Source organism: Pseudorca crassidens, chromosome 5 (genome assembly GCF_039906515.1).
Source record: "Pseudorca crassidens isolate mPseCra1 chromosome 5, mPseCra1.hap1, whole genome shotgun sequence".
Lineage (NCBI taxonomy): Eukaryota > Metazoa > Chordata > Mammalia > Artiodactyla > Delphinidae > Pseudorca > Pseudorca crassidens.
This window is the reverse complement of record NC_090300.1, coordinates 62132084-62159969: the sequence shown is the minus strand read 5'-3', so window position 1 is coordinate 62159969 and position 27886 is coordinate 62132084. Positions and strand designations below refer to the sequence as shown.

Here is a 27886-nt window from a genome sequence, read left to right as displayed (position 1 = left end):
GATCATATTCACAAGGTATCAAGAGTTAGGACTTGGAGACATATTTTTGGGAGATACTATTCAACCTATTACACATGTATTATAAATACTTTCTTTAGTCCATGGTTTGCCTTTTCACCCTTTAAAAAAAACTTTTTTTTAATCTGATGAGGAGAATCGTAAATATTCTGTGGCAGGACAATCTAAGATAGAAAAAAGGAAAAAAAAAGACAAATAACATGCCCCCTTTGTGGCAGGCCTTTCCCAATGTGCAATGCCAATCTACATTATGCACTTGAACCAGACCTCCTCAAAGCAGGAGGATGAAATCAACCTATGAGAAAAAGTCCGCTCCTTTCTTCAGGCTCCAGCATTATAACATTGTAATTCTATTATTAATATATTTATTTTTCATCTCATACAAAGGTAAAAGGGGTCACATTGACCAAAGGCTTGTCTGTACATGTGTAATTGAAAAAAAAGGAAAAAAAACCTTTGTTGATTGAACTATAGATACAATGTTAATCTGTCAATATGATACATAATTTCTTTCTCTCAAAAATCTATAAAACTCCACCTCTAATTCCTGATCAATGGAGCAGTTCTCAGAGGTTCCGAGAATCTGTTTCCTGGGTTATAATCCTCAGTTTGGCTCACATAAAATTCTCTTTTCTTTCTTCTTAGCTTGATTGGTATTTGATTTTTCATAGACAAATTGAAATTTAGTTGATTTACAATGTTTTGTTAAGTTTCTGGTGTACAGCAAAGTGATTCAGTTATACATAAATATACATACATTCTTCTTCATATTCTTTTTCATTATAGTTTATTACAAGATATTGAATATAGTTCCCTGGGCTATACATTAGGACCTTGTTGTTTACCTACTTTGTATACAGTAGTTTGTATCTGCTAAACCCAAACTCCTAATTTATCCCACCCCGCTTTCCCTTTTGGTAATCATAAGCTTGTTTTCTATGTCTGTGAGTCTGTTTCTGTTTTGTATATAAGTTCATTTGTATCATTTTTTAGATTCCACATATAAGTGATATCATATGATATTTGTCCTTCTCTGACTTACTTCACTTAGTATTCAATATAATAATCTCTAGGTGCACCTATGTTGCTGCAAATGGCATTACAGTATTTCACTCTTTTTTATGACTGAGTAATGTTCCATTGTGTGTGTGTGTGTGTGTGTGTGTGTGTGTGTGTGTGTGTGTGTATATATATATCTCACATCTTCTTTATCCCTGTATATTTTGGATTTGCCTAGCCAGCCCTCAGTTCCTTGTAATATTCCTTGCAATAAATTTCTTACCCACTGAACCCTAACTGACACACACTGTAACCCTCCTGCCAGCAAAGTAAGAGACTACGCTTGGTCATTTGCATCATAATGTGACATTTTAAAATAAATAAAGATCTTCATTGTAAAACACATTTTGATAGAAGTACAATTCTAAGGATTCCTAGCAGAAATAATTAGCATACTGTTTCTGTAAGTGTTTTTGTTTATGGTGTGGAGAGGGAGGGTGGGGAGAAGAGATAAGGCATTAAAAAGCACAAAACACTTTGAAATCAAAAGATTTCCTTTGTACGTGCCTGACCAATAAGCACTATAATTTACAATCACGTTAAGGCATTAAGCAAAAAGGAATGAAATTTTAAGGATGAATTTCAAGCATCAGTCAGCATGTGAAGGGTCAAGGCAGTTACTACACTTGAGATCATTCATATGTTCATTAAACAAATATATACTGAAGAAGAAATCTTTTAATGAAAAAGCATGGAACTTGATCTGAAGACCTCAGTTCAAATCTAGACTATGCCAGTTAATAGCTATGTGAAACTCTTAACCACTCAGTTAGTTTTTAGCATAGGGAATTTCAAAGGAAATTTTTGCTTTATTTATATTGTTTGAATTTTTAAAATCATAATGGTATCCCTTTATTAGTTTTATAAATAATTACATCTTTAATATAATTATTGTATATCAAAGTAAAAGTGACATTGCATGTTATAAATTATAAAAATAATAAATGTTTTTGTATAAGTAATAAGTAATTTAATCCATTGTTTTTCTTTTTATGGAACAGACTCATAGGCAAAAACCAGCAGAGTAAACATAAAGAAGAAGAAAAAAATTAAAATATAAGGGCTAAAACAGAGATTAACAAAAAGTAAAATTTAATTATTTAAAAAACATATAAATTTGACATACCACTGCCAAATCTGTTTAAGAATGTCAAAAGTGAGGGAAGATACAAACCAAAGGGGAAATAACTCTAGATACAAAATATCATAAATGCCAATAAACTTGAAAACTCAGATGAAGTGTAAAATTTCTGGGAAACCATCAAATACCAAAATTAGCCTGAGAAAAAATAGAAAACTTGAATAAGCTAATAAGCATTCAAAAAATTGAAATGGCAATTCCCATATATACAAAAAAAGAGAGCCTAGATGATTTTAGAGGTAACATTTTACCAAATCTTTAAAGAAAAGATTAATATTATCTCAAACAGGTTTTTGCAGAGCATAGAAAAAGAGAAAAAACACTCCAACTCACTTATAAGACTAGAATAACCTTGATACCACACTGGATAGGAGGTGTCAGTAAAGAAAATCACACGTATGAATAAGGCAAACATCCTATGTGAAATATTACCTAACTGAATCCAACATTGTATTAGAAAAAAAATTTTGTACAGGTAGGGTTTTCCTAAAAATACAAAGATAATTCAACATTAGAAAATCAACCAATGGAATTCGTATTCGCGGACTTAAAGGAGAAAACCCACCTGTTTATCTCAATAGCTATAGAAAAAGTCATTGCTAAAGTTTAATACCTACTTAAAATAAAAAGTCTTAAAAAACTAAGAAAACTGCTAAAGGCTACTTATCAAAACCTACAAAAAATATACTTAATGGGGAAACTTTAGGAGTCTTACATCTAAGGCTAGGAACAAAAAAAAAAAGCCTGCTAATGCTATTTCTACACCTTATAGCAGTGGAAGTGCTGACAAATTCGATGATAAGAAAAAAGAGCCATTTGGACTCGCAGACTGGAAGTAAAGAGACAAATATATAATTTATGGCAGATTATATGGTTATTTACATTAAAAATTAAGCAAAGACAGCTATTAGAACTAAAAAGATTAAAACCCAAACAACATTATTTCTGTATACAAAAATCCATGTTTCAAAACTCAGACATTTTCCTATACATGCAGTAGCCAATTAGAAAATAAGATAGCATGTCAAAGCAACCAAAACTGTAAAGAATCTAGGAATTGATTTAACAAAAGCCGCACACAACCTTTATGGAAAAAATTTAAAAGAACATTAAAAGAGACCTAAGTAACTAGAGAAATATACAATGTTTACAAAAGAAAAGATTTAACATTGTAAAGATGTTGATTCCCTCAAAAATGATCATAACTATAATGCAATTCCAACAAGACTTAAATGGAATTGGAACTAATTCTAAATTTACATAGAAGAAGAAAAAGTCTACCAATAACTAAAACAGTTCTCAAAAGAAGAGCAGAGGACTTGCCTGGTGGCGCAGTGATTAAGAATCCGCCTGCCAATGCAGGGGACACAGGTCCAAGCCTTGGTCCGGGAAGATCCCACATGACGTGGAGCAACTAAGACCGTGAGCCACAACTACTGAGACTGCATGCCACAACTACTGAAGCTCATGCGCCTAGAGCCGTTGCTCCGCAACAAGAGAAGCTACCACAATGAGAAGCCCATGCACCGCAATGAAGAGTAGTCCCTGCTCGCCGCAACTAGAGAAAGCCCGTGTACAGCAACAAAGACCCAACACAGCCAAAAATAAATAAATAATAAATAAATAAATTAAAAAAAAAAAAAGAAGAGCAGGGAGAATAAATTCACACTACCTGATATTAAGACATACTGGAAAGCTATAATGTTTAAAGCAACTGTTAAAACATGTGATACTATTGCAGGAACAGGAATATAATGAGTACAGACACAGATCCATATGCCAATTATGCCCATGGGGAGTAGATATATGCTCAAATTGGTATCATGAATCACTGGGGGAAGATGCATTATTTAACAAATAGTATTGACAAAATCAGCTCGCTTGAATGAACAAAAATAAAACTTGAATTATCCTTACACACAAAGAAACTCAGACCTAAACACAAAAGGTACAACCAGAACATTACTAGGAGAAAATGTAGGAAAACAGTTTGTTAACAAGATGTAGAGGGCTTCCCTGGTGGCGCAGTGGTTGAGAGTCCGCCTGCCGATGAAGGGGACACGGGTTCGTGCCCCCATCCGCGAAGATCCCACATGCCGCGGAGCGGCTGGGCCCGTGAGCCATGGACGCTGAGCCTACGCGTCCGGAGCCTGTGCTCCGCAACGGGAGAGGCCACAACAGTGAGAGGCCCACGTGCCGCAAAAAAAAAAAAAAAAAAAAAAATGTAGAAAGCACATCCTGTGAGGTAAAATGTGATGGATCTATCTACATTAGATCTTTCCCCCCTCCCTTCCTCCCTCCCGCCTCTCTCTCTCTCTTCTCTTTCTTTCTCTCTTTTTCTTTCCGTCCTTCCTTCCTCACCGTGCAGCATGTGGGATCTTAGTTCCCCGACCAGGGATTGAACCTGTGCCCCCTGCATTGAAAGCGTGGAGTCTTAACCATTGGACTGCCAGAGAAGTCCCAATGTAACGATTTCTGTTCAACAAAAGACATAAGTAACGGATGGCAATCTGGGAATCTATTTTTTGCTGTGTATATCATCAACTAAGAACCAATATTTAAAATTTTTAAAGAACTTCTGAAAATTAACCAGAAAACCCAATAGAAAAGTGAACAAAGGGGAATTCCTTGGCGGTCCAGCAGTTAGGACTCAGCACTTTCACTGCCGTGGCCCCGGTCCAATCCCTGTTCTGCAAACCAAGGTCCTGCAAGCTATGGAGAGGCACTTCACAAAATGAGAAACCAAAATGTCTCAAAAGCATATTAAGATATTTTCAATCTTTTTAGTAATCAAATAATGCAAATTCAAACAATAGTAACATACTACTTTAGGCCCCTCAGATTTACCAAAATTAAAAAGTTGTATAAAACCTTCGATAAGGATGTAGGGAAACATGATCAGCTGATGGGCGTGTAAACTTGAGCCATTCTGGATAATATTTTGGAGGTATTTAATCACAAGCATACAAAAAAATATATACACAAAGCCCACTCCCCCTCAGAAAAAAGAGAAAAAAACCCACAAACACCTTAACACATACAAGAATGTTTATGGTAGCATTATCTACAAAGTGAATACTTAGAAACACAGAAGGCACTCAACTTGATATTTAACTGAATTCGAGTTCAGAAAGGTGACAGAGGAGAGTTTCCTGCCCTATACAGGAGATTTCTTTAAGGACAAGAACCATAGTTTATCTTTGTATCCCTGTGCATATGGCTTGCTAGGAGATATTCCATAGCTGTTTGTTAAACTGACTAGTAGTGAAACAGAAGTTTTTAAGGAGCTGCAAGAAAAATTTGGTAACATTACATCCATTGTCCTTGGTTAGTCACACAATTTATGGTTAGCAAACAGAGACTAGAAAACAAAGTCACATGCCATGGTCCAGTACTCTCTATTACATTATTTTCTCTCTTCAATTGTCTGGTATGACATTCCATGGAAAAAATAGGGCACATTTTCACTTTTTCTATAGAAAATTCTTTGAAGAGTGGTAGAGAGTTATAAAGTCCTGTTTATTCTAGTTTAAAAAGCATTTGTCTAATGATGTTAGAGAAGCATTTTTCTAAGCTATAAACAAGAAATTTACATCAGAATTTTGTATTCTCAAACTTCAGTCATTCATGTTTCACCTGCTCAATTTTTTCCGTGTCCATGTATCATTATTTACTTCATGCTTTTTCCTTAACTGTTTGCTTTAAAAAAAAAAGTTCTGTCTTAAGTAAAAATATTCATGAATCAGATCTGATGTTACATTTCACAACATATAATTTACAACCATGAAAATAAAACTATGTACTATATATATTTTTATATGTTGTGCGCTTTATGAGTCTGGATTAGATGATTTCTGAGGTTCCTCCTGATTTCTGAGGTTCCTCCTAAACTAACATACTGTCATTTTGTGTTAGTTTCTCTACTTCAGCAATTTAGTTGTTCACTAAAGAACACTGGATCAGTGCCACAAGGCACTTAACCATAATCTTGTAACCATAAAGGAAGAAGTGCCATGAGGGAATTTCCTGGCGGTCCAGTGGTTAGGACTTGGTGCTTTTACTCTGTGGCCTGTGCTCAATCCCCTGTGCTCAATCCCCGGTTGGGGAACTAAGATTCTGCAAGAGCTGCACAGCCTCCTCCCTGCCCCGCCCCCCGCAAAAAAAAAGTGCCATGATATTATGCTTTAAAAATTTCTAAATTCAGCACTGCTGTTAGACAGAAATTTATAAAATATTTACAGGGTATAGAAGCGAGTGATGTGGTGGGTATATGGTATGAAAGGATTAAGTTATTTTAAACAGTTTGGAGAATACAGAGAAGGAAGAATTAAAGGAAAAAAATCCACTCTCACCTTGCTAATTGGGAAAATTTTAATCTTTTGAGACTTTCTGAAAATCCAAATGAGGTGTGGAAGAGTTGCACAGAGGAGGGTAATCAGTCATAGAATACAGTTCGAGCAATGTTTTTTAAAAAAACATAATGCTATAGCAGAGAAGTGGTAACCCTAAATAAAATGTGCAGGGTAGGCAAGAAAAGAGAATTCAATAGTCTCAGATTTCAGCCAACTAAAATCCAAAACATCATGGTAAATGGTCTTTAGGCAGAGGATCAAAAAACAAAAAACAAAAACAAAAAAACACTACCCACCAGAAATTACATTTCTGTGTTATTTTGGTATGATTCCAATTCCTAATCTCAGCTTATTCTGAAGAATAAGGGCAAAAGTATCAATGATTTCAACTGTAATGTTTTTCAGTAGTGGACAGTATCTGGATAAGATATTTAAAAACTAGAAAACATTTTTTATTCAAAACATACTTTTCATTAAATTTTTCAATGTGTAATTCATTCAGCTCAATATTTTTAGCAAGAAAAAAATTATCCAGGTCATATTTGTTTGCCTATTTAAAACTCAAAATAAACAAAAACTTAAAGGTTGTGACAACAAAAATCCCCCTAAAAAAGTATCTAAATAGTCATACCTTTTAAAGTATGGGATTAAGACTAGTAGATGACACAATATTCCTATTTAGCAATGTGAGAAAATTGTTTCTTTTTACAGTGAAGAAATTACTTTTCATAAATGTGATTTATTTTGGGTTCAGGCAGTTACCAGTTTAATACCAAGGTTACTAAAGAGAATGAACTTAACAAGGAAGTTGTGGTGATGCTTTAATATGGAAAAATCTTTATATAGAAAATTATTTTTCAAATCACTAGTATGAAGTAGACTCCAAGCAACTAACAGACTATTAATATTTTGTTTTTTAAACTTACAAATTGAGCATACAACTTCATGTAATAAACATGTAAATTACATGTGATTTTTAGCTTTGTGAATTTATATTTTACACCATAAGTGTACATACACATTTCTTTCTCTTAGATTTGACTGTTGTCTTAAGAGATTAATTTATGGAAAGCTAAACCAATATAAGGTATATTTGTAAATCCATAAACTCAATGCCATGAATAATTCTTGTAGATACTCTATCTTCAGTCATCAGAACTTGAGTTACAAAGGAATATATATTCAAAAGTTCATTTTTAATTTATAGGGATGAGACTGTTAATCGTAGGGAAAAACTAGCCAGATTTGCTTCTCTGTTGGGATTTACAGTTAGTTAAACTATTTATTTTCAATTAAATAAAAAGTACTGATTCTTTTAAGCCAATCTGCTTCTCAAGAGGATTGTGGCTATTTGATACGTATTTTTTTCTTTTGGCTGTGCCGCACGTCTTGGGGCATCTTTGTTCCCCACCAGGGATCTCACTCGTGCCCCCTGCTGTGGACGCATGGAGTCCTAACCACTGGACTGGCAGGGAATTCCCATGGCTATTTGATTTTTATTAGCTTTTTCAAATTTATGTCACTTATAGTGCTTTTAAGTCATGAAAATTCCATCAAAAATTAATCACAGAAGTTTGGGGAGTATATTAACCTGCTTGTAAAAGGTAAGACTGGGAGAACAAGCTGAGTAAGATTAACTGCAAATTGCCAGGAATTAAGTAATTCAATGCTTTGAAAATCAGATTTAAAAACTAGGAATAGTGTTAGTTTATTGGGGAAAAACAAAACACTACTGGCTACACCTGCCAATAATTCAGCAATCACCTAACAGGCTACAGACCCTGTGAAACAGAGAAACTGGTTAATATGTGATGATACAAACTCAGAGGAATGAGAAAGGTGATTTAAAATGGTAAAACTGGCAAGTTCACAAGCAGGAAATTTACAAATTTACAAGCTTTTGAGTACCACACAATCATTTTCAAATAACATGAACTACAAAGTGAAGATGAAAAAAAAAGATCACTACTGTTCACTACTGCCAAGAATTCTATTGTAGTGCTAATAAACATCACCATCTGTTACGTATTCTCGAGTCACAAGAGTACAGTGGAAATGTCTGTCTTTGCACAGAAAAAATCTAGAAGCAATTAGAAAATTTTCTTTTTAAGTAGGTTTGTTTTTCCAAAGAAGTTCATTTAGCTAAAAATATAGACTTGCTACCTCAGCAATTTATGGTCAGTCATAGGCTTATTTGAAAGCTGAGTCAAAGCAAAAAGGTTTTATTGGACAAACTGTCAGTGAGATGTGGCCTCAAGCTGCAGATTCAGCAAAAAAGCACTAAATTATATGGTTCTAAAACTTGGATTTAATACCTCTGGAGTAGTTGCATTACAATCTCTAATTTGATTACTAACACCTGATCAAAAGTAAAGCTGTAAAATACACAATTAAAAAAAAAAACCCAGGCATTATTTATTTAAGGTTTGTTTCCTGAAAATCAAATTCCTGAAGCTGGATGTATATTAAAAAATTATAGACAGAATTACCAAGAAGGTAGTTGAATGGCTAGGTTACGTAGTTATGAAAAACATCCCAAGGACAAATCTTAGATTTTTATGTAACATGGTGTAATGGAAACATAACTACACTGGAAGCCAAATAACTTGGATTCCACTCCTGTCTGCTATAACTGGTTTTGGGACCCTGGCCTAATAATAACCCTAAGTTTCTGTTTCTGTAAGAAACTTAGAAACCTAGAGGGTGTAGACCAGATGGTTTCTAATGTTTTCTTACAATTTCATTATAATTTTAAATCTTCTAAGAAATATTTACATCAGGCAGCTCTACCTGGAATGTGATAATCAGATAGAATGGTAGTTTTTAGGAATACAGGTATGCATATATAACAAAATGGTGGAAATAAAAATGATTGGTTTTGAAAAACTTGTTGCTGCCACCATTCTCAAAACAGACTCAATTCCCATGGTCTTGAAGTAAAAAAAAACACTGTGGGTCATAAATCAGTCTTTTCAACTACATCAATATTTCTGAATGACAATATAGTTAGTGACAGTGTTTATTATATTTGAGGTCAATGATGCACAAAATGCTATCTCCTTGATACTATAAAAAGCTGTTACTGAATTGTAGTTGTGCCTCTCCCTCACTCCCCTCAGTTCATATGTTGAAGTCCTGGGCCCCAGTACATCAAAATATGAACTTATTTGGGTATAGTGTCTTTATCAAGTTAAAATGAGGTTATCAGGGTGGGCCCTAATCCAATTACTGGCTGGTTCCTTGTAAAAGGGTCAAAGTTGGAAACAGACTTGCACTCAGGGAGAAGATGATGTGAACATGAAGATAGCCACGTACAAGCCAAGGAGAGCAGCGGGGGAACAGATCCTTCTCTCACAGCTCTCAGAAGGAATCAACTATGCTAATATTTCAATTTTGAATTTCTAGCCTCTAGAACTGTGAGGCAATAAATTTCTATTGTTTAAGCCACTCAGTTTGTGATAATTTGTTATGGTAGCCATAGGAAACTAATATAGAAGATTGATTTACCACTATCAAAAGTAATCTATACATTTTCATACAGCAACCCCTATCTCCCACATCTTCCTATTTCTATTTTAATACTTCAGAGGGTTTTCTCAGAAAATGATTTGATATCAGAAGTTCGGGCATGACTTTGCAGTTGCATAACTCTAAATGAAATGTGAACAGATTATAAATAACCTGTTTATTCATTTATAAATGAATTATGAAATGTTACTTTATTGTCGAACCCCTTACCACTTTCTCCCCATTTAAAATTATTTAGCACACAGATGGGGTTAAAATAGAGTGAGAATTAAAAAAAGACTGCCAAGAAAACCAGATCTCTCCTTCTTACCATAACGCTGGCCTCCTAGTGTCACTGAAAGAATCACACAGATGGGGAGTTCACTGATTGCCTTGGGGATAATAATTGTTGGGGAATGCAAAAGGAGGGTCTGGATCTTATTAATGGGAGTATCACTGGACTTAGGTGCATATTATGTTGCACTTTAGTTCTGGTAGTACAGTACTTTAACGACTTCATACATGAAAAACTGATCTTGTTTTGAGTTTAAAGAAGAAAAAGTTTACAGCACCTATGTTTACGGAAGGAAAACTATAGTCTAATTTCTTCAGTACATCTGTTTCTTATCGATTTATGAAATCAGAGAACATGCCAGACGACGATAGTCACCAAAAGCGGTTAAAACTACCAACTACAATACATTGAAAATACCACATTTAGGATACAATTATATACTGAAAAAGTAGCAATGCCAAGAAAAAAAATTTAAAAAGATCTTGTTAAAGACAGTTCTCATAAGTTGTGTTTAAAATCATCCATTTTAACATCTGCAAAAAAGTCAAATTTATTATTTTACATCAACATTATGGAAGTTAAAGAGAACAATCAAGTTGTCTCATGGACTGGAAGGTGACTTATTAATTCCCTTTCATTTCCAAACCTCATTAAGCAGTCACTACATTTATGAGGTAAATCAGCCGAATGCTTGAAATCTAGATGAATTTTAAGATCTTCAATCTGTCCTGTTGAATATTCACAATATTGACATAAATAAATCCCTTCAGATAAATGTGAATTTAAATGTTTGCAATATTCTAGCATGCTTGAAAAGCCTTTCCCACAGTCATCACAAACATGAGGAAAAATTTTAGTATGTTCAATAGCAACATGCCTGTTAACATTTGTATGAAGTCTACTCCGAAACCCACATACTTGACATACAAAGAAGTTTTTACATTTGTCAAATGTAATTTTGCTTAAGAGGCTGTACTGTCCATGTTCTCCATTGTTATACTTATCACTTAACTCTATTAATTTACATGCATGCTCATTTACCACATGGCTATGCAAGTCTTCTGGATCATTCGTTTCATGTTCACAGAACTGACACAAGTACTGTTCATCACAGCTGTGCTCCTGGAAATGTAGGTAGAGTTCACTGCTTGAGGAGAACTGTACATCACACTGCTCACACCAATAAAGGTGATCACTAAAATGGGTGTCTGCAATGTGCTGGCTGAGGTTCTCAAAAATTACTGTCTTATAATCACAGTATTTACAAATGTAGGGATCCTCTTCATGCAGTTTGGCATGTTCGATCAGGAGCATGTTGGTAGAGAAACTTTCTTTGCATACTCGACAGACATTTGAATCAGTACGCTTATGCTTCAAGATCATATGCTGCTTTAAATCAGAAAAATATTTGCTGTTGAACTCACAAAGTTCACATTTATAGAGGCCACTGCTATTAGCTCTCAGTAAAGGCCATTTCTGCTGGGCAGTCACATTAAAAGCTTGGCTCTTGTCAAGAATTTTGCAAAGTTTAGCTGGTGGCTCTTCATCAGTTTGGTCTTGGAGACTCTCAGAGGAATTGTTTTCTGTCTCTATATCATAATCTTCAGAAATTGCATGCACTTCCGCAGCAATTGGAACATCTTCAGCAGTGTGAACTTCTATAGGGCTCTCCTCTTGAGTTTGCTGGTTGACTGATTCAGGGGAGTCGCACTCTTCATCACAAATTTCAATATCAGCAGATTTTTCTAAATAAAACAAGGCTATTATTATTATTATTACTAAATAAGACCTACTAAATAAGTCACTGGCAAAAAGAAATTTATTTTACTTATTATTTTTTCACTGACCTATACAAAATGTGCAAATTCTATTAATTACTTTCCCTTACCTGTAGAAAAGGCAGTGTGATCTAGAATTCTAAGTACAGGACTGGGAACCAGGTAGTTTTGATTTCTGTTTCTGGCCTTGATTCCATCTGTAAATTTTGGCAAGTCATTTGATGTCTCTGTATCAGAATCATCATCTGTGAAAAGGGATTTGGAAAAATATTTATTATTTATATAAAAGCATTAAACATTATTATAAAACAAAGCACAAATGTTTTTAAATATAATTTAGAATTCCAACAGAACTAAGGACTTAAATTTAGCTATGAAAAGCTTTGTTATCTGCGTACCACAGATACACAGAAAATCTGTCCAAACAAGCAACTACTTTTGCTTCCATGCCCTATTTGGACAAGAATACACTTTTTAAAGTTACTTAGGAATTTTAACTTGAAATTACTGAGTCTGAGTAAGTCTTTATTCCCTCAGCTCAGCCCTAATGTGTGTTTATTTTTTAACACTTTAATTGGAATATAATTGCTTTACAATGGTGTGCTAGCTTCTGCTGTATACAGTGAATTAGCTATACATATACATATGTTCCCATATCTCTTCCCTCTTGCGTCACCCTCCCTCCCACCCTCCCTATCCCACCCCTCTAGGTGGTCACAAAGCACCGAGCTGATCTCCCTGTGCTATGAGGCTGCTTCCTGCTAGCTATCTATTTTACGTTTGGTAGTGTATATATGTCCATGCCACTCTCTCACTTTGTCACAGCTTAGCCTTTCCCCTCCCCATATCCTCAAGTCCATTCTCTAGTAGGTCTGTGTCTTTACTCCCATCTTCCCCTAGGTTCTTCATACCATTTTTTTTTTCTTTTTAGAGTCCATATATATGTGTTAGCATACGGTATTTGTTTTTCTCTTTCTGACTTACTTCACTCTGTATGACAGACTCTAGGTCCATCCACCTCACTACAAATAACTCAATTTCGTTTCTTTTTATGGCTGAGTAATACTCCATTGTATATATGTGCCATATCTTCTTTATCCATTCATCTGTTGATGGACACTTAGGTTGCTTCCATGTCCTGGCTACTGTAAATAGCGCTGCAATGAACATTGGGGTACACATGACTTATTTATTTATCTATTTATTTATTTATGGCTGCATTGGATCTTCATTGCTGTACGTGGGTTCTCATTGCGGTGGCTTCTGTTGCGGAGCACGGGCTCTAGGTGTGTGGGCTACAGTAGCTGTGGCTCGAAGGCTCTAGGGCACAGGCTCAGTAGTCGTGGCGCACGGGCTTAGGTGCTCCACGGCATGTGGGATCTTCCCGGACCAGGGCTCGAACCCGTGTCTCCTGAATTGGCAGGCGGATTCTTAACCACTGCACCACCAGGGAAGCCCATGTGCCCTTTTGAATTATGGTTTTCTCAGGGTATATGCCCAGTAGTGGGATTGCTGGGTCATATGGTAGTTCTATTTTTAGTTTTTTAAGGAACCTCCATACTGTTCTCCACAGTGGCTGTATCAATTTACATTCCCACCAACAGTGCAAGAAGGTTTCCTTTTCTCCACACCCTCTCCAGCATTTATTGTTTGTACATTTTTTGATGATGGCCATTCTGACTGGTGTGAGATGATATCTCATTGTAGTTTTGATTTGAATTTCTCTAATGATTAATAATGTTGAGTATTCTTTCATGTGTTCATTGGCAATCTGTATATCTTCTTCGGAGAAATGTCTATTTAGGTCTTCTGCCCGTTTTTGGATTGGGTTGTTTTTTTTGATATTGAGCTGCATGAGCTGCTTTTAAATTTTGGAGATTAATCCTTTGTCAGTTGCTTCATTTGCAAATATTTTCTACCATCCTGAGGGTTGTCTTTTCGTCTTGTTTATGGTTTCCTTTGCTGTGCAAAAGCTTTTAAGTTTTGCTAGGTCCCGTTTTTGTTTTTATTTCCCCTTCTCTAGGAGGTGGATCAAAAAGGATCTTGCTGTGATTTATGTCATAGTGTTCTACCTATGTTTTCCTCTAAGAGTTCGATAGTGTCTGGCCTTACATTTAGGTCTTTAATCCATTTTCAGTTTATTTTTGTGTATGGTGTTAGGGAGTGTTCTAATTTCATTCTTTTAATGTAGCTGTCCAGTTTTCCCAGCACCACTTATTGAAGAGGCTGTCTTTTCTCCATTGTATATTCTTGCCTCCTTTATCAAAGATAAGGTGACCATATGTGCGTGGGTTTATCTCTGGGCTTTCTATCCTGTTCCATTGATCTATATTTCTGTTTTTGTGTCAGTAACATACTGTCTTGATTACTGTAGCTTTGTATTATAGTCCGAAGTCCAGGAGCCTGATTCCTCCAGCTCCGTTTTTCTTTCTCAAGATTGCTTTGGCTATTCGGGGTCTTTTGTGTTTCCATACAAATTGCGAATTTTTTTGTTCTAGTTCTGTGAAAAATGCCAGTGGTAGTTTGATAGGGATTGCATTGAATCTGTAGATTGCTTTCGGTAGTAGAGTCATTTTCACAATGTTGATTCTTCCAATCCAAGAACATGGTATATCTCTCCATCTATTTGTATCATCTTTAATTTCTTTCAGCAGTGTCTTATAATTTTCTGCATACAGGTCTTTTGTCTCCTTAGGTTTATGCCTAGGTATTTTATTCTATTTGTTGCAATGGTAAATGGGAGTGTTTTCTTAATTTCACTTTCAGATTTTTCATCATTAGTGTATAGGAATGCAAGAGATTTCTGTGCATTAATTTTTTATCCTGCTACTTTACCAAATTCATTGATTAGCTCTAGTAGTTTTCTGGTAGTGTCGTTAGGATTCTCTATGTATAGTATGTCATCTGCAAACAGTGACAGCTTTACTTCTTCTTTTCCAATTTGGATTCCTTTTATTTCTTTTTCTTCTCTGATTGCTGTGGCTAAAACTTCCAAAACTATGTTGAATAATAGTGGTGAGAGTGGGCCACCTTGTCTTGTTCCTGATCTTAGTGGAAATGGTTTCAGTTTTTCACCATTGAGGATGATGTTGGCTGTGGGTTTGTCATATATGGCCTTCATTATGTTGAGGTAAGTTCCCTCTATGCCTACTTTCTGGAGGGTTTTTATCATAAATTGGTGTTGAATTTTGTCAAAAGCTTTCTCTGCACCTATTGAGATGATCATATGATTTTTCTCTTTCAATCTGTTAAAGCCCCAGTGTTTTAAAGTTAACATGGACAAGCTGAAATGCCAGCCAGTAGTGAAAACTGCACTTCAACATCAGGTCTTTATGGTTTAGAAGTTTCAGATTTACAGAAAAAAAAAAAAAAAAAAAGACAGTACAGAGAATTCCCATATATCCTCCATTCAGTTTCTCCACTCTTAACATCTTACATTAATATTTGTTACAATTAATGACCAATACTGGTAAGTTGTTATTAACTGAAGTCCATACTTCATCCAGATATCCTTGGTGTTTACGTAATGTCCTTTTTCTGTTCCAGGATCCCAATCAGGATACATACCATTTAGTTGTCATGTCTCTAGGCTACTGTTAACTGTGGTAGTTTCTCAGACTTCCTTTGTTTTCGAAGACCATGACAATTTGAGGAGACTGGTAAGGTATTTTGCAGGATGTCCCACTAATGAACTTTGGTTTTTTTCCATGATTAGACTGGGATTATGGATTATTGGGAGGGAAACACAGAGGCAAACTGTCAAGTTTTATCGTATCATATCAAGAGTACATACTATTAACTTGGTTTATCACTGTTGACGTTGAACTTGATAACCGGGGTATTTATCAGGTTTCTTCAATGTAAAGTCACTCTTTTACTTTCCATACTCTATGCTTGGAATTAAGTCGCTAAGTGCAGTCCATACTTTAGGAGTGGAAAGTTATGCTCCACCTCCTTGAGTGAGGAGTATCTACATAAATCATTTGGAATTCTTCTGTACAGATTTGTTTCCTCTCCCTTAAATCAGCCATTTCTCCAAGAAGCCCTTGTTCCTTTTATTGGAAAATGGTATTAGAAACCAAGATCTGGACACTAGATGTGCTCATTGCTACTGGGCTGTCATTTCTGCTAGGCCCCCTCAGCTAACACAGCAAATAATATGTGCATGTACACTGCCATGTATATATAGATATACCCATAAATGTTTCTGTATGTAACCATTTGTGTCTATATTAAGCCAAACATGAGTTCATACTGATGTCTCTGACTCTGCATGTTCTTTTCTTAAAATTTATTTATTTTTATTTTTTTTAAAAAATATTTATTTATTTGGCTGCACTGGGTCTTAGTTGCAGTACGTGGGATCTTTCAGTTGCAGCATGCAGTCTCTTAGTTGCAGCATGTGGGATCTAGTTTCCTGACCAGGGATTGAACCCAGGCCCCCTGCACTGGGAGCACGGAGTCTTAATCACTAAGCACCAGGGAAATCCCTGCATGTTCTTTAAATAATTTATGTATCTGTGCCTATAATAGGAGCTCACGGGAACTGGGAGTTTTGATTATTGCAGAGGAAGAAGAGAACAAATGCAAGTTACTATTCATCTTATGCTCTAGAAAAGAGGAGTCAATAGAAGATACAAGATTGAAAATGACCAAATCCTTCACCCTCTGTTCTTTCCTTCCATTAGCCCTCCAGACTGAAAGGTATAGCTGAGTGGAAGAACTGTGTGTAACAGTATTCTTTACCTTTCATCATAAATGGTCCAAACTCTGGGTCATTCCTGCTTTGCCACTGATTCCTAGCTGATTAAAATTGATTTAGGAGGATCTGTTTTTGATTTATATCTCTGAAATAATGTTAAAAATTAAAATTCACTTTCTTACACAAAACTCTTTTGTTTTCTTAAGTTTAAACACTTGCCCATTTTGAAATCATCACTTTCACCCACATTTTCAAAAATGAAATGAAAAATTATAAAAGCAACTTAAAGAAAAATATTTTGGAAAATTTAGATATACCTTTGTTGTCAAAATATTTTAAGTCTGGTTGTCTCATAGAACAAACACTATAACAATGATCAGAAAAAATGCCATTGAATCCATCTGCAATTCTGCTTATTCCAGAGGAATCTGAAAACAAAATTTTAAAAATTTCAAGCATATTGAACATATATACATTTAATGACAGCAATCTCTTTATCCAACATATATAAAATTTCATAGTATTTGTAATAAAGTATTAATATTTCCCTCAATTCTCAAGGTTTTTATAATTCAGATCTGACACTGACTTTGAGCTTTGAAAGAACCATAAATTATACAATTTAAAATATAATACTTTGAAGCACACAAAGATACAATTGCCTTGGTCAGAATCCCACAAAATATAAATATGCAATATATATGTTAATTGCAAAAAACAAAAACAAAAATAACAAACCAAAAAAAACATTGAATTAACTACCAAGAAGATCTGCCATGTACTGTAGGAAAAGCATAACACATAGGGGAAAGTCTGAGGACCAGTTAGGGCTCTGAATACAGTCATTTCAACTCTTGCCTGGGAAGTGCCAGTAAGCAGTAAACCAGGCTTAATTTCCTCAGATACGAAAAATGTGTAGGTTGGGTTGGTTAACAGGTATACCTGAAACTGCCCCAAGTATATGCATGTGAGTTGCATTTGTTACAGATGGCCAAAGACATCTTATTTGCCAAGACAGCAGAGCCAACCTCAAAGAAAGGATCTAAAATTACACAATCAAAAAGAAATTCATATTTCTGAAAATAATGTACAAGATAAAGTATTTTCCCAATGATGCAAAATATCTTCCACCAAGGTTATTGCTGTGCCTTAAGCACAAGCTTGGGAATCACACAGGCAAATATCAATTATGCTGTATAAGTATGTAACCTTGGATATCGAATTTTAAATATCTATAAACCACGAAGTTGTGAGGAATAAACAATGTCTGTAAAGTTCTGATGTGTGCTTAGCACATGGCAGACATTGAGAAATATATATTCAGAGAATTTATTTAAAGTTTACTCTTACCTAAAAGTTGACCCAGATATTTAACTCTTATCAAATAGATCATTTATGAGAAAATGATGGAAACACAACTGCACGGGAATACATGGCCTAACTTTTAAATAATTTAATCACACACTGACCTGAATAACGAGAAGGGTGTAAAGTCTTCCTTTTTCTTTTTTTAGGATATTCATTCATATCTTTTTAATCTAAAAATGGAAAAATTTAACAAATATATCACAACTGTTAAAAAATTTTCTTCTAACCAAATAATTTATTGGCAATAGGAAGTATGTGTGCCACATGAAAATCCACTTCATAAGAGAAACGTTAAACAATCCTTCTGCTTACATTTTGGATTTATTTTTCTGATCAAGTTTAAAGGCAGGACACCAAGTTCTGTTTTCTTTCTTACTGAGGTTGAGAACTCCTTTTCAAATGTGGATGTAATTGTGAAAACTGGATAATAACATAAGCCTTATGCTTAATTTTTTATAAAAGACAAATTGTGCATATGGCACCAAATTAAGGGTTTTACAGGTACATTTCTTAGAGTTGGGAATATTTTGATGCAGTTTTGAAGCCACAGGTAGATAGATTCCCTCAAAAAAATACTGTCACAAATCTGTATTGATGCCCTGGCTTCAGGAAAAACAAAAAAAAACAAAAAAAACAAAACTCATTGTATAGAAGCTCAGAATATAACTTTCAAGAAAAAAATCCTTTTCTGACTTATGAGGTCACATTCAACATTCCGTCGAGAACAAAATAGTACGGCAGCCACTGAATGATTAAATTCCGACAGACTGTTATAGAATTGACTAATTAGTTTTACTACATCCCACTTACTTGGTATAATTCTTAATACTGGAGTGAGGAAAAATGAATTACAGGAAGTTTTCACAGATGGTAAAAAAAATGCCTGTAGAAAAAAACATGACAAAAGTCTTATGAGCAAAAATGTAGTTCATTTCTGAGACACAAGAATACAATGGTGGGCTTCCCTCGTGGCACAGTGGTTAAGAATCTGCCTGCCAATGCAGGGGACATGGGTTCGAGCCCTGGTCCGGGAAGATACCACATGCTGTGGAGCGACTAAGCCCATGCGCCACAACTACTGAGCCTGCGCTGAGCCCTCGAGCCATAACTACTGAGCCCGCGTGCCACAACTACTGAAGCCTGTGCGCCTAGAGCCCATGCTCCACAACAAGAGAAGCCACTGCAGTGAGAAGCCGGCACACTGCAACGAAGAGTAGCCCCCATTCGCTGCAACTAGAAAAAGCCTGTGTGCAACAACAAAGACCAAATGCAGCCCCAATAAATAAATAAAATTAGTTTTTTAAAAAACGAATATAATGGTACCAGATCTTAGTCAACTAGAAAGCTATACAGAATTAACTCAAGTACAATATTCTTTTGAACATACTGTATTAAGTACTAAAACTTGTGTAAATCTATAAATATGTGACTATATGTAAATGTGTCACGTTTCATTGAAATGAATTTATCTTCTAAAGCTATAGTTGTATCTTAACACCGAAATAGGAATATAAATCTCATTAATTTATTTAGCCACAGTGAAAGCCAATATAATGCAAGCCAACTCCAAATTAGACTTTAAACTGTTTAAATCCTTATAGATTATTTAATAAAGTATAATAATGATCATTTGAGCACCAATTATGTACCATGCTGTTGTGTACATTATTTTATTTAACCCTATGATTTGCAAAATCCACAACACTCTCAAAATCGCTATTCTTTACCCTTTGTTACTGATGAGGAAACTGAGGCATAGATTTAAGTCAGGGGAATACTTAATAAGTGACAGGGCTGGGATTTGAACAAAGATCTAACTGATTTTGAAGACCATGCTTTCAATCCCTTTATTTTAGTTGTGGAAACAAATAGGGAGACAAAGTGATCACCCCAATTCAAGTAATAGCTTAGTGTCAGAATCAGAACTGCCTACTCCATTTCAGATTAGTGCTCTTTCCACTGTAGCACTGGGAAAGTAAGGAATGTCAGGGAAAAAAATGCATCGTGAAGTCTTCTCTACCAGCTTATAAACTGCTTTTCTTATCACCACGGTGATATACTATATAGCAGGTAGAACTTGGCATCATTACTAAGACCATCTCATTTCTAGTGGTAAGGAACTTGAGGTGAACATACTATTTTTGCTGTTTCACTAAGTTCTGGGTATATCAGCACTACATGTGCTGTTATACTACACTTATAGTGCTGCTGAGTTTATTGCAAATTTTCCTTATTTTATTTGATCTTCACAACAATCCTGTGAAGTACATAGAAGGGCTACTATCAAATCCACTCCAATATTACTGATGAGGAAACAAACTCAGGGAAAGTCAAGTCAACAAAGTAGTAGAACCAGAGATGAAAAAGCATGTCTTCTGACTTCTGGGTTTTGAGCAACTAACTGTGTGAGTAAATCTTCATTTCTAATCACTGATACCAGAAAGTTACGTATTGCTTCCAGTTCTTACTCAGCCACCAATTGGGAGGAGGGGAAGGGAATCACCCAAAGAAATTGACAACCATGATTTACAGAAATGGTATCAATATATATAATGCCTCACCTAACAACACAAATAGCATTCCTTGAGCCCACCCCCATCAAGTGCATTAAAAAATAAAAAAAAGAAAAGCTGTTTTCATATTTATGTAATAAACTAAAATCTCAAGACTTATTCCTAATACCTTTTGTACACTTCCAGAATTTACACAGCTAAAACCTTTATACTTCATGTTCTAAATGTTCTACAAGTATCAGAACACTGAAAACTGTCAGCTGAGCATGTTAAACACTTCAAATTCTTTCAAAAAAACAAGAAAAGGAAACCAACTACGGCATTAGAATTAATGTTAAGCTGGCCTGGATTCAGATGCCAGGTGGAAGGAATAGGATCACCTTGATCAGGAACTGTTTGACTCCTACTTAGGGCTAAACAATATCCAAATGCTCACCAGACCTCCTTTAAGCCAAGATGGTAAAATGCCCACTCAAGACCAAAAATGCTAACCATCCTTCATTTCAGCAAATGTTTTTAAGTGCCTTTGGTATGTATAACTGCCCTGATGAAGAAGTTTGGCTTTTTTACTTAGGTATGTCACATACACATTTGCTCACTAGTCCTCCTTTCACTGGGAAGATTCTGAACATGCACATGCACCTTTTAACTCAACTCCCCTTCCTCACTTAAAAACAAACTACAGATGTAATATATGTCACTGCAGTAAAATTAGAAAAAAATTAAAATGAATTGAATCACTTAGAATCTATTTATCCAGAAAAACCAATGTTAACATTTTGGTGCATACACATCTAGACATTTTTCTCATGCTAAGGTATTCACAAATATTTTACGTTTACAGAAAGAAAATCATGCCATCCAAAACATTTTTTTTTTAAAAAGCAACTTACAAGACACTCATCAGCATCTTTCCACCTGTCATTTTTTTCAACAATAAAAATGTGTAAGTACAAAACACACTACAGATAATAGGCAGTCAGCACTCACATCAAAGAGTTCAACCTTTCTAAGGCCTTTCATGCAATGTAAATATTCTCTTTCTAATTGGTATAAACATAAGACAAGCACTTACAATAAAAAGCTAGTTTTCTTCTAAAGAGTTTTAAAAGCACGTTCTTTTCCACCTTCATTTTGAAACAAGTATATAGTTTCCAGATTTTAAAAGAAATGAAACACAAAAATGCCACAGGAAAACTTGAACTAGAACCGACACAATATGTCCAATTTAGTGTCAGTCTTTGCTTTATCTCTTTGCTAAGAGATAAACTGCCTCAAATCACTCGTGTCCCTTGATTCTACTGAAAAACAAGACCAAAAGGAGTTATAAGCACCCTAACAAGTGGCTTACACTATACTGGCTGGAGACTTATAGCCGGGACCGAGGCCTGAAGATTGAGGCTACAAGATCGGTCAAGGGACGCGCCGCCGGAGGGTCAAGATGCCACCCGTCAGGGCTTGAGGGCCAGCGTGGCACCGACGGGCGTCCCGGGCCCAGACGCCCGGAGGGGCCCCTCAGGAGCCACCGAGACCCAGCCGCCTCCACCCCAGCGCCACGCACCGGCCCCGACGACTAGCGGAAACTCCCAAGTCCCGACCCCGGAGGCACCTTTCGGAAAAAAACAGCGGGGGGCCGAGGCGAGCCAGGGTGGAGGCATCCTCCACAGGGGATGGAACTGCCTTCGGGATGGGGGAGGGGAGCGCCATCCCGCCTGAAAACGAAGGCAGGGTTTCAGTTTAAAAGACGCCATCCGGTCTTCCCTGCCCTCTCCCGCAGGAAGCTGCGGCCGCACGCCCGCGGCCCCTGCAGCAGTGCAGAGCCCGACCCGCTCCGCCCTCACACTCACCAGTCCTCGGGCCCCGCCCGGCCAGCCCAGGCGCAGCTCCGAGGCGGCGGACAAGGCGCCCGAGCACGGTCGGAAGGACCGCGCAGCCCTGCCCTCAGGCGCACGGCGGCGGCCGGCGCCGCTCTAGCCCTCACGCTCCCGGGCGCTCCGCCGGGCCAGCCCCACTCCCTCCCCGCGCGCCCTATGCCCTGCCTGCCAGGCCCCCAAACCAGGCTTGGCGGCAGCACTCACCGCCTCGCTCCGCGCCTGCGCCGCACGCCTCAGGGGCCCGCCGTGAGGGCGGGGAGGTGACTAGGTGAGAGTGGGGGCTGGGGAACGGGTGGCTTGGCCTCGCAGCACACCCGGCCTGGGCGGGACCACCGGCCTCGAGTGCCGGGGGTGGCCCGGCGGCCCGCCCGCCCCCTGGCAGGCACCTCTGCGCCGCGGCGGGTCCCTTCCGGGCGGGGGACCGCCCCGCCCGAAACAAGCGGGCGATTCCACCCTCTAGAATTGCTCCAGGCGAGGCTGCCGAAGGAACTTTCCCCCGCCCGACCCCGGCCCTCCCTCCCGCACGGAAGAAGTGGGAGAAGCGACGCGCGCCAGGCGCCCTTTTCCCACTAAGCTCCTCCTGGGATGTGCGAGAATGGTCTTGCTCGGGGTGGGCAAGGCATGTGGCGTTTCAAACCCCAAAGAGGGGCCGCAGCCTATTGGGGACGAAAAGGGCAGCTGTCCACAGGGCAGGAGTGTTAAGCTCTTAAAAGGTCGTGAATCATTGTTAGGCTTTAGCCGGATTCCCTGACTCAAAAAATCTTGGTGGAATGAGTGTGAAATTATAGCGGATTGGATTAGATGATTTAACTCCTTTTCCGACCTTGAGTTTCTAGGAGCAGAGGTAGAGAGGATTAAATTAAGTAAGCGTAAATAAACTTGTGAACAGGGTGTGGTCACATGTTTTATCTTTTTGACAAAGAGTTAAGGTTGTTAGTCCCAATTTACAAACTAGTAAAGTGAGCTTGTGAGGGTCTAGAGACTAGGTTTTATTCATTTGTAGCCTCAGCACCCGGTTCAAATAATTGTTAAATGGATGATGAAGCCCATATGGAGTGTCATGTGCCCAAGGTCACTAACAGTCAGGACTGCAATCTGTGTCTTTTTATCCATACGTCTACTGTGCTTTTCTTCCTTACCACATACTAACCAACCAACCACCAGATAGTTATCATAGACTTTACTCTGACCCCTTCAACTATCTCCCAGGAGATAAAAGTCATATTTGAAAGAGACACTAGTGTGTGTCTCGATTTTTACGATTTCATAACTTTTATGTGTGTGTTAAGCCCAAATAAACGAATATTTACGAATGCTGGCATGGCCTGAATAAAGTATGAAGAGATTTAGAGGCACCTTTTAATCCTAGTATAATAAGTTATGGCACGGAATAGGGAATTGACACAGGTTTGTGGAATTTGTAAAGGACAGTATGTTTCGTTCCCTCCTCTTGGGTATTTGGGCTGTTTCTTGATCTGATACGGTGGAAGCCACTAGGGGGTGTTATGGAACCATTTTGAAGGCTTCTCTTTGCCAGCAGTGGTGAAACCATGCAGCGGTCCTGGGAAGGAGATCATTTTGCCCGCCAGCGCCGGCGCCTTCATTCCACTAGCGTTGTGCCCTGGCAGCGAGGAACTTTTGATTTGCGCTGGCAGCTGGACATCAGCTCTCTGTTGACTAAGACAACTCTACTGAGAACCAACTTATAGAAAAGGTACACCTCAACTAAATTTGGGCTTTATTTCTTACACCTCCCGTCAGCCTGGAACGGTAGTGTAATTAATCTATCTTTGGTTTGGAGTATTTCTTTATTGGCTTGTTAAGCATCAGGTGATGCTGATGCTGCTCCCAGGATCACACTTTGAGAACCACTAGCCTAAGGCTTTCCCCACCCAGCCTGACATTGGGTAAATACTACAGTGCTTCTCACTATTCCACAGATAGGCTCCAGTTCTTTCTCATCTGTGTGTTTTGGTGTGTTTCTTCCACCTGCAATTCCTTTCCTTTGCTTCTGTCCGTAAGATCAAGGTCACAGTTTATCTCTTCTGTGAAGTCTTTGATTTTCCCTAGCAGAGATCTCTGATCACTCTTCAGAGGTTTTATAGCATTTGGTGCTTCAGTCCACTTATCATCAAAGATGCATTTACTGTGGAGATAACGAAGCTTTAAGCTTCAAGTCCCCGCAAGTGCATGAACATCTTCTAGGATGAGGTACTTAATTTTGCATTTATAATTTTGTTATTTTTCTTAAATTGGTGCCCTCAGTTGGCATAAGCTTCTGTTCTCACAAAATTTGGCTCCACCCCTGTTCATCATATTGTCTGTCCACAGACTTTGAATTCTAGTTTTATTGTATTCCAGTCTGTTCCATCTCCCTGCTTAGCACAGGCATAGAGCCTCAATAAAATAGTCATTGCATATGTATCTTATGTCCAGCACTGTATTAGGTACTAGGGATACAGTATGAACAAGATGGACATGTTCCTTGCCATGCTGGTCCTAATAGTAGAGAAGATAGGCAATGAAACAGCATTGGAATGTAATGACTAAACATATATAAGGTAAGTAAAGAGTGTATGGGAGCTCATGACAGGTGCCTAGCTTGGTCTAAGGAGGATGGGACAGGTAAAGAGTCTAGGGATTCAGCTTGTTGAATGAATTGATAAACTCTATCCAGTTTACCTAGCCTGATGACACTAGTGTAGACCTAACTGGGCGCCATAGTCCTGACTCATGAGGCAATGGCATGCCATAGTCTTGTATCAGGGACCTCACATTCCCAACAGAGAAAACTGGACTCCGTAATTCTGAGCCACCTACACGGCAGAGGTCTTCCAAGCAGCCAGCCCAGTGCTTTCAAAACCAGCAAGCCCAGATCTAGCCAGCCAGTCAGTCCACTCACTTTGCTTCCTTAAAATAGGACAGAGATAGTCTTTTGGCTTTAAAAGTCTTACTCCATTTCTTCTTCTCTGAACCTCATCTCTGGGAGTCTACCTAGACTCTGTACTAGGTCAAGTTGTCTTCTTGGCTATAAAAATTTTTCACTCAGTGCTCAATTTTCAATTGCTATTAGTCTTTATTGTTTCTTAAACTGAATGAATCAATGAATGGATACATAAAATCAGACTAGACTTCTTTATTAGAATATTAATTATACCTTCTACAGTGTTTGTGTGGTACTTTTCATTTTCTAGAGTATTGACTTTATTTATAGCATCTGGGAAGGAAGGTCAAGTGTTGTATCCATTTGATAAATTTGAACTCAGACACTCATACCTATGAGGATCTGAAGGCTAAACCATGTCAAGGGAAACTGAGGTTAATAGATGATGAAAAGAAGTAAATAGGTATATTTGATATCCCTAGGAAGTAAATAGGTATATTTGATATCCCTAGGAAGTAAATAGGTATACTTGATATCCCTAGGAAGTAAATAGGTATATTTGATATCCCTAGGAAGTAAATAGGTATATTTGATATCCCTAGGAAGTAAATACATATGTTTGATATCCCTAGGAAGTAAATACATATGTTTGATATCCCTAGGAAGAAAACTCATTAACTGGTTAGGTCTGTGGTAGGCATTACTACTGTTCAACAGTATCGAATTTCTGGTGCTCTCTACTCTCAGCCATATAGGTGATTTTACTCCCTGTCCTGTTTAAAGTTGGGTAGAGCCACATGACTGGCTTTGGTCATTGAAATGTCAGTAGAAGTGCTCTGTGTCACTCTTAGGTGGAGGCAGTTCATTCCGGTGCTTGCTTCTCTAGCCCTCCCTTCCTCTGTCTGGAGAGCTATCAGGACACAAAGCAGACATGACATGAGCAAGAAACACTTTTGTTGTGTTAAATTGATAAGCTTTGGGGATTGTTTGTTATTGAAGAATCACGTTCTGGGAGTTCCCTGGTGGCCTAGTGGTTAAGATTCGGTGCTTTCACCTGCGGAGGACCAGGTTGGGGGAACCATCTCACATGCCACTCGACGCAGCCAAAATAAAATAAATAAATGAAACATTAAAAGAAAAAACCCACTATGATTAAAAAAAAATCACTTTCCATCACTGACTGAGACAAAGGCTAAATTTATACATTCCTTCATCCAGGGTGTGAGGCTAAAGAACAGAGTCTATTAAAATCTATATTCCATTAGTGTGTCTTTGGATTTTAAATTCAATTATTTATTCATTTAACGAGCATTTATTAAAGCTTACTAGTTGCAAGATAACTGTGGTAGCCACTATGGAGGGGACAATACAAAAATATGTTTTTAGTTACTTGTATAGCAGCCTTATCAGGCCATACTGAAAATCTATGTAAATCTCTTAGAACTGTAATTTTCTTGGAGTATTTTCATGTAGCAGTTCTCATGTCTTACACCAAGTGGTGCCCCTTAGTAAATGGTAACAATGGGAGCTGCTTTTGATGATCAGGAAAATCTAGAGTTTACCTGTTCTGAACTTTGACTAGTCTAAACTGAGTAGCATTGCTTTTCCTGTTGGCAGTCAAAAACCGGAAAGACATAATTATTTATGATGATCACTAATCACAGTGAAACACCACCTCCTGGAGGCAGTGGATGGGAACTCTTGGGGTCTACCAAGTAGACCATCTGCTTTGAGAAGGTAAGAAATCAGTCTGTCTTGCTGACTGCTAATCCCCAAAGCTTACCTAGCACAGTGCTGACAGAGTGACCACCTAATATTTATTGTATGAATGAAGCACAAAATGAAAGGATGCATGAAATCCTTGCCACAGTGTAAATATTTGTACAACGTTTAGTCCGTTTTGTGTGTTCAAAGTATGTTTAATGGCAAAGATTTACTTAGTAGGCATTCCTCTCATATTCAGTTTTCCCCCCAAATATGTTTTGAAATATTAAATCTGTTTTGAAATAGGAAAATTGATATGGAGTCTTAAGGGGAAGGGTAACATCAGAACAGGCTTAGCTTGGGACTTCCCTGGTTGTCCGGTGGGTTAAGACTCTGAGCTCCCAGTGCAGGGGGCATGGGTTCGATCCGTGGTTAGGGAACTAGATCCCACATGCCGCAACTAAAAGATCCCGCATGCTTCAACCAAAGATCCCGTATGCTGCAACGAAGGCCCAATGCAGCCAAATAAACGAATAAATAAATATCAAAACAAAACAACAAAGTAACAAGCTTAGCTTAGTTACCCTTAAAAAGCTACAAGATTTTCAGGTACTTTGAAGCCATTAAGAAAAGAAAAAAGATTTGAGGAGGAACATCAAAAAGAATGTAGGTCATGATTTTATTGCCCTTC

At 37.5% G+C, this 27886-nt stretch overlaps 2 protein-coding genes across 8 annotated transcripts in view; one reads left to right on the top strand and one right to left on the bottom strand.

The window, feature by feature from the left end:
• Positions 1-2152: 2152 nt before the first annotated feature.
• ZNF639 (zinc finger protein 639) lies at positions 2153-22948 on the bottom strand. Of its 7 annotated transcripts, XM_067738102.1 has the most exons (7): positions 22581-22742; positions 21627-21651; positions 19031-19103; positions 18322-18390; positions 17170-17280; positions 12261-12395; positions 2153-12117 (listed from the first exon to the last, which is right to left on the bottom strand). In XM_067738102.1, the coding sequence occupies exons 4-7, from the start codon at positions 18377-18379 to the stop codon at positions 10964-10966; spliced, it is 1458 nt and encodes a 485-aa protein (XP_067594203.1). In that variant the 5' UTR covers positions 18380-18390; positions 19031-19103; positions 21627-21651; positions 22581-22742; the 3' UTR covers positions 2153-10963. The 7 variants fall into 7 exon arrangements, with proteins under 7 accessions (XP_067594203.1, XP_067594201.1, XP_067594202.1 ...); XM_067738100.1 differs by lacking the exons at positions 21627-21651; positions 22581-22742 and adding an exon at positions 22812-22948; XM_067738101.1 differs by lacking the exon at positions 21627-21651.
• A 38-nt stretch (positions 22949-22986) lies between these two features.
• KCNMB3 (potassium calcium-activated channel subfamily M regulatory beta subunit 3) overlaps positions 22987-27886 on the top strand; it is a 75427-nt gene continuing 70527 nt past the window's right edge. Inside the window, 3 exon segments of the mRNA XM_067737146.1 lie at positions 22987-23217; positions 24148-24321; positions 27109-27228. The gene's annotated coding sequence lies outside the window, so the exon portion shown is untranslated.

Coding starts and splice junctions, on each gene's coding strand:
- ZNF639 (XM_067738100.1), bottom strand. CDS start 18,379: ATGAATGAATATCCTAAAAAAAGAAAAAGGAAGACTTTACACCCTTCT. Junction 17,281..18,321: donor ACACCCTTCTCGTTATTCAG/GTCAGTGTGTGA, acceptor TTTTGTTTTCAG/ATTCCTCTGGAATAAGCAGA. Junction 12,118..12,260: donor TCACACTGCCTTTTCTACAG/GTAAGGGAAAGT, acceptor TGTTTTATTTAG/AAAAATCTGCTGATATTGAA.